At 35.6% G+C, this 7,019-nt stretch overlaps 1 protein-coding gene across 1 annotated transcript; it reads right to left on the reverse strand.

Moving 5' to 3' along the window:
• Positions 1-3,343: 3,343 nt before the first annotated feature.
• Positions 3,344-5,752, reverse strand: LOC127802218 (uncharacterized). Its single transcript, XM_052337929.1, has 3 exons — positions 5,615-5,752; positions 4,463-4,984; positions 3,344-3,877 (listed from the first exon to the last, which is right to left on the reverse strand). The coding sequence occupies exons 1-3, from the start codon at positions 5,750-5,752 to the stop codon at positions 3,344-3,346; spliced, it is 1,194 nt and encodes a 397-aa protein (XP_052193889.1).
• Positions 5,753-7,019: the final 1,267 nt, after the last annotated feature.

The following is a 7,019-nucleotide window of genomic DNA, read 5'->3' on the forward strand; positions in this document are numbered from 1 at the left end:
TATTTGACATTACTTGAGGAAATCAGTTAAATTTTATTATTATGTGCATATATTTGACATCTTTTCATATATATTAACAATTATTTATATTAACTGTATACATGCTTGGATATATGAACATTTTCCATTAACTAGAAGTAAATATAACTTGGCATATACTGACGAGTTGCCTAGGGCTCACCGTTGGCTTCCTGTTCGTGAGTACGATTCCTTGCAATCTTTGCGAGAGCGACTTGATGACTTAATTGAAGATCAGGTATTTTGTTCACACATTATATTTTACAACTTAATATAGCTCGTCATTGAAATTCTGAAATACGTGTAGATCATATGGACACCATATAAGAGGCATCGTGCACAGCACCCACTGCATGAGATTGCGTTCTTTTCTGGATGTCTTAAGTGTGGAGGCGTGATTGAGCCATATCATCCAGAGAGGGTTCTGCGGCAATTTGGGCATATGCAAAATATACATCCACCTCTATTATCCCCTGTTGAAGCCAAGCGGGGTACAACTACGACAACATATAAGGTAATTTATGATTTTATTAATGATAGTTGGACTCGCTGGGATTTTCACTTATTGCCAGCACACCGACGGGGTGGACTTGCCTGAGTGCCGTGGGAGTGCAGTAAATACTACTTGACGTGGTATCATCGTATTACGCATCGAGTCATACAAAACCCTGCACATAGATCTAGGTTTGATAGAGGTGATGAAGATAGAGTGACCATTGCTGATGTGGTAAGATTAATTTTGTAATTGTAATTTTTTTGAAGATATTATGTTTAATTTTTTATTTTTAAAATAATTGTGTCTTGTAGTGCATCATGGCATCATTGTCTCCTCTTAGCTGCATCATATCAGGTGGATCCACTCAGGATGTAGATGCATGGAGACGAACATGTCTTCAGGTATATGAAATTTTAACTATTCCTACTGGGTCTTCTTCTACTGGGTCTCATGCATATACAGTATCCCGTGGAGCGTCTTCTAGTGTAGTACGAACACCGACGGTGGTTACATCATCTCCAGCATCGATTATAAATCCACCACCTACGAGTTCAGATCCACATCATTCAATCCCAAACCCGCCTCCAGGGACAAGAAAAAGGACTTATAGAGATTAGATTTTTATTGTAGTATGAGACTATCTGTATTTAGTGCAATGTCAGTAATTACTTTTTCAGGATATTATACTTTATATAGTTTAGTTATCATGTGTTTGTTATTATTTATGTATTTTGTATTTTGCACAGTTATATTGGTATGTATGACAACCTTTTCCTTTTATTGAAAACGTATATCATAATTAATACAAAAGCGTTCATGACAATACCTTGGGATTAAAAGAACGTATAATTTTTTTTTATTTTAAGTAATTGACTTAGTAGTTGTCAAGGTATTACTATACCTTGCTTATGAAAATTATTAATTTATTTAATTAATTACTATATTTGTTATTTGAAAGGCTTAATTTATACTTATGGTGGTGTGTGAAAAGAATAGTTTGTTCACCATGTCAAATATAGAATCATTAAGATTTTCCAACTAGATTATAATATATGAAAACATTTTATATAAATTTAAAGCTCACGCCATGAAATTAAATAATTAAAGGTCTATCCTATATACAAAACAGGAAATATATATATTAGAATAAATTACACTTATCATATCCCTGGACTTACTGTAACTGTGCAAAATATTATTCTACTTATTTTACAGCTAATAAGGTAATGGTTAATTGTGTAGATTGACTATTCCCTTAATTCATTTAATTGTATATAGTTTAATTACCATGTGTTTCTAAAATTGAGACTCCTTTATATTAGACTCCTTTATATCATAAACTTTAATTATGGATCAATTAATCAAATACATCTTGTGGCAGATAAAATATTAGTGCAATATAATCTACAAAATAAAATACGAAAATATATACAAAGTATAGGAAGGCTCAGATATGGGCAACAAATCACCACTTAGGTAACTCCAAAAATAAGACCACCAAGTCCCAACGAAACCCAGGCCTGAATCACCCAACTGTCCTCCTCTCTCAGCGGAAAGCATGGCTAACATACGTAATGGGCTGGGCTTCTCCATCTCTTGAGCAAATGGGCTTATGCCCATTTCTCCTCTAAAGAGATAGTAAATGGGTTATGGACTTCAAATTGAGCTGCCAATAAGTGGTGATATGGGTTAATATTTCAATCACGGGCTGAAGCCTATGAAGATTAAACTTGCCTGAAAAATCATCATCGCCTTGGGCCTTATTCAGAAATACAACCTAAGAATCATATGTCAGATAAATCAAAAACTTCTTGTGTTGCGACATCTTGACCAACTAGAGATAAAAATGCTTGAATTCTAGATATGTATGGCATTTCCCAATCACGTGCATTATCACATCGAAATCTGTACCAATTCAGTGCGACGGGAGGATTGGTGAGTTTGGCTTAAGGAATACCTGATAAATGACATATACAACAAAAATTGTTGTTAAAATAAATATATGAATAAATAACTATATAAACAAATAAATAATAAAATAAGTAAGAATACTTGCACAAAATGACAGTCATTCACAAATCCTATAGTAATCATCCTGTGTTGTAATGTTGGAGGAAGGATCGATCTGAGTGGAAGATATGTAAGACACTGGATCCGTGACAAATGCACCAATACGACATTGTATTTTGAAGCAATTAAATGGCCCATATTAGGTAAAGTCATCCAATGCTCGTACGACGCAATGTCATCAAAGCAATACAATATATGTAGTAACTCATCCACACGCATGTTTGATCCATATAATTTCGTATACATCGCACGAAAAGATTGCAACTCTCATATCAGACTAAAACGAATATCTTTCCAACTGTGCTCACTTATACCAAGTAACCTTGCTATCGCGCGAAATCCACAATGTCCATCTGATTCTACATTAACAATACTATGCACAAACGATTGTATTTGTGGTGGGAAACAATCATCATACCCCTTGAGTCGGTTGGTATTTCTCTTTGATATCCATGTTATCGTGCATGTACTATCTTGATTAGATTAAACTATTTCAAACAAGGATGGATCACGTTTGGTGGATGTATCAACCTGAATTTTCTACTTTGATGCTGGCTTACCCTTCGTCCTAACTTTCATGGTTGGTGGCTGTAGTGAAGTCGTGTCTGGATTAACTATTTCTCTCAACTTTTGCTTTAATACTAGCTTCACTGGCTCTGGTTCTGAATAAAACATTTTATATATACTCTCCATCTCTGGCTCAATCGTTACCTGCGATGGCACACTGTCATAAGCTGACTGTACTACTTGCAACCTTGTCTAATGAATATGCACAGTTGACAAAGGAATTGGTCGTCCTTGTACCATGAACTCTGCAATTTCACATGCACAAGGTAAACCATATGTGGTTCTAATAACACATCCACACGAAACTTTGTCTATCCCAATTTTATGAGCAAGTTGCGATTGCATTAGCACCATATTCAATGCACTTTTCGATATAACACCTCCCAATTCTCTAAAAATTACTGGCTTGAAGTTATGTTGCACTAACGTTAAACTTTTTTCAAATGACCCCTTAATCTCTACATGTTGCAACTCAATAGGACTATTGATAATTGTCCATGATGACTCTAAGTCACCTTGAGAAGATCCAAGATGTCTTTTCAACTTTGCATGTGCACTCTCAGCCCTGTTCATAGTAACGTTGCCAAAATGCATTATTCTATTTGTCCATGCTGCAACAAATTTCTCCTTATAATCATTCAACCATGTCTTTCTCACATAATTAAGTGCACCCTCATATGCATGATACTCAAGTGTTAACTCATACAGACGATGTTCATACTCATCCTCAGTCGAAGCAAAAACAACCAGGTTCCAACTTAACATAAATTTCTCCCATGTCTCATTTCTATCAAATAATTTCTTACATTTGGCGAGCACATTTTTTGATATATGCCACCTACATAACAAGGTGCTTGTGGTTGGAAACACTTTCTGTATTGCATTCATCAATCCCAATTCTCTATCGGTTACAATTACTCCTGGATACGTATGAGTCATTAGACTCTTTAATTTCTCCATTGCCCATGTGTAATTATCCTCATATTCATGATCCATAAATGCGAAAGCAATATAAAAAGTTACCTCAGTTAACGTCACACCAATGATCTCTAGCAGTGGATACTTATATCTATTAGTTTTGTATGTACAATCCATTATTAACACATGAGGAAATGTTTTAAATAACTCTATAGCCATCGGATGAGCCCAAAATAAGTCTGTGATACAATCTGATAATCTATCACTTCTATGCCACTCTACATAATTTCAATCTTTCAATTTTTTCATCAAGTGTTGTATTTGTGATCGACCACCTTTATCTAGGACTCTATATCTTTGTCGTGCATTATATATAGTTTTGATGGTACTCACATTTTTTTCATCTTCTGCCTTTAACGTCATCAAAATATTTCTAGACTTCACAAGATTGTTAGACATTGTTATCAAAATTTGTTTCTCTTTCTCTGTAAGTCGGCCAGCATATGAATGACCCTCAAGTTGAGCTGCTGGTAAATGGTTGTGCAATCCACATACAACTTTCAACATCCAGTGTTCATTTGATAATTTAACACCAAGTAACTCAAATGGATAACCACACTTTTTAGAACCTGTCGTCCTACGGTTTGTTTCTCCTATTGTCTCATCTCCTTTTTTTGATGATTTATACTTTCCACTCCATTCACAAGCAAGACGAACTCTAGGTTTTCTTCCTATACCCCCAGATTCAGAACTCTTTATAACAATAACCATATCATTTTCTTTTCCAACCGTCTTAACCCATTCAATGAGTGTTTCTCTATTACTAAAAATCTCATTACTAACAAAAGTTTGACTAGCATCAAACGAAACGGCATTCTCATTCTGAAAATTCTCTATATTTTGATCATCAAATCCCTATTATCAAAAAAAAATAAGATACATAAATTAAAAATTCACTTTAAACAAAATAAAATATATAAATTAAAAATAATAAGATTTATATAAACAGAAGATATTAAAAATTATATTATATTAATTTTAATATTGCGGGTCGGGAACCTGAGGGTCTCCCGACCAGCAACGATCGGGGAACCCGAGGGTTCCTCGACCGCTACGGGTCGGGGAGCCCGAGGGTTCCCGACCTGTACGGGTCGAGAATTCGAGGGTTCCCCAATTGCTGCGAGTCGGTGAACCCTCGGCTTCCTGACTCGCAGCAGTAGGGGGACCCTCGGGTTCCCGACTGCTGCGAGTCGGGAACCCAAGGGTCCCCCGACTCGTAGCAGTCGGGAACCCTTCCTCGACTGCTACAAGTCAGGGGACCATTGGGTTCCCGACTGGTAGTAGTCGAGAATCGAAGGGTCCCCCGACTCGCAGTGGTCGGGAAATCCTACCGACGACTAACAGGCGGGGAAACTCGACTGCAAAGCTCGGGTTATTCGATATTCGGCCATTAATCTAACTTTTTGATTGCATTTCCTAATCATTCTCAGCATTTTCATGCATCAATCTAAAATTAGAAATAAAATGAGTGACAAAAATATTTACCTGCTGTTGATTTACGGTTTGCGGTTCATTGTAGTTCACGTGCTGTTCATTGTGCACGACCTGCTGCTCATCATCTTCTCCATAATCTTCTCCATAAAATGCTTCCCATCTCATCAATTTTTTGATATAATCATCCATTATAGAAAAGTTGAAGAACAGAATTAAAACTAACATAAACATATCAAAACAAGAAGATAATCGCTCTGAAGAAATCTTTAGTGAAAGTGATCGGCTGTGCGAAGAGTAAATAAAAAGAAAAAGTAGTTGGGAGAAAGAAGGTTGTTAGGTAAGGGTAATAAAGGTTTTTTAAAGAGGGGTAGTTGAGGCAATAGCTGACTGGGCTGTGAAGAGTCGGGTTGCCAATAGAATTTCTCGCCATTATATCCTAATGTACCTAGCAACTCGAGGACAAGTTCTTACTAATAGGGGAGATTGACGCAAAAGCCCTAACTATTGAATTTATAGACAAAGTTGACATGACAGAAACCAAGAGGAAAGGTAGGAAGTGATTCTCAGTAGCAAAGAGTGGGCCTAAATTTTAATAATTTGAATTTGAATTTAAGAATTTCAATCTTGCTAGAATGATAGTTTCTTTTGTTTTTGCATTAGGGTTGGAGTCTAACCACTTTATATATAATCTTCTTTATAGTTAGATGAGGATATAACAGTTAATAAATTAGATCAAATTTCTTTCCTTTGTGTTTCTTAGACCTAGGTAAGAATAGCCTGGGTTTTTTGCTTGTCACTACATCAGGATGGATTCTTGGTTTATGATATGGCAAATTTGAGAGTTCAAGCCATCATTGATGCTAACTTCTAAACAGACAAAAATGACAAGAAGTCACAATTAGGGTATGTGTTCCTGTTAAACGGTGGTGCTGTGAGTTGAAAAGTTTCAAACATAAGACAACAACATACTTAACAACTAAATTTGCATACATTGCTACTTTTAAAGCAGTAAAGAAAGTTTTTCGGGCATTAAATGACTTAGGATTTTGGGGATATATTTTTTTTAACATAAACTCAACATAAATCGTTCGCCAACAATCCCGATAAACCTTCTCAGCATATCAAACTTAGATTCATTAAACTAAGACAAATAATTCCATTACAAATGCAGAAACTAGATTGAAATCTCAAATAGAATATAACCGAGATCACTTTATTCATAACATGAAAGCCATACCATTGTTTTAACATGACATCATCAAAATATAATACATTATAAACCAAAAATCATGCTACGAACCATCTACAAATAGCCATCACCCCTCGACAATTTCTTTTCTTTCGGTGCTGCTGTCTTCACTTGGAACGTTTGAATATTCGAGGGATAAAGTTCAAATAAGATGTTGAATCATCTAAGTGAGAGTTCAAAATAATTTCATGAATGTATGTAAGACAT

The sequence above is a fragment of the Diospyros lotus genome, chromosome 5, assembly GCF_014633365.1.
Source record: "Diospyros lotus cultivar Yz01 chromosome 5, ASM1463336v1, whole genome shotgun sequence".
Taxonomy (NCBI): domain Eukaryota; kingdom Viridiplantae; phylum Streptophyta; class Magnoliopsida; order Ericales; family Ebenaceae; genus Diospyros; species Diospyros lotus.

What these genes read in the sequence shown, in the direction of transcription:
- LOC127802218 (XM_052337929.1), bottom strand. Translation starts at nt 5,752, where the DNA reads ATGGATGATTATATCAAAAAATTGATGAGATGGGAAGCATTTTATGGA. An exon ending in AAACCGTAAATCAACAGCAG is followed by an intron (nt 4,985 to 5,614) that starts GTAAATATTTTT and finishes TTTTGATAATAG; the next exon opens with GGATTTGATGATCAAAATAT. An exon ending in AGGCAGAAGATGAAAAAAAT is followed by an intron (nt 3,878 to 4,462) that starts GTGAGTACCATC and finishes GCTTCGACTGAG; the next exon opens with GATGAGTATGAACATCGTCT.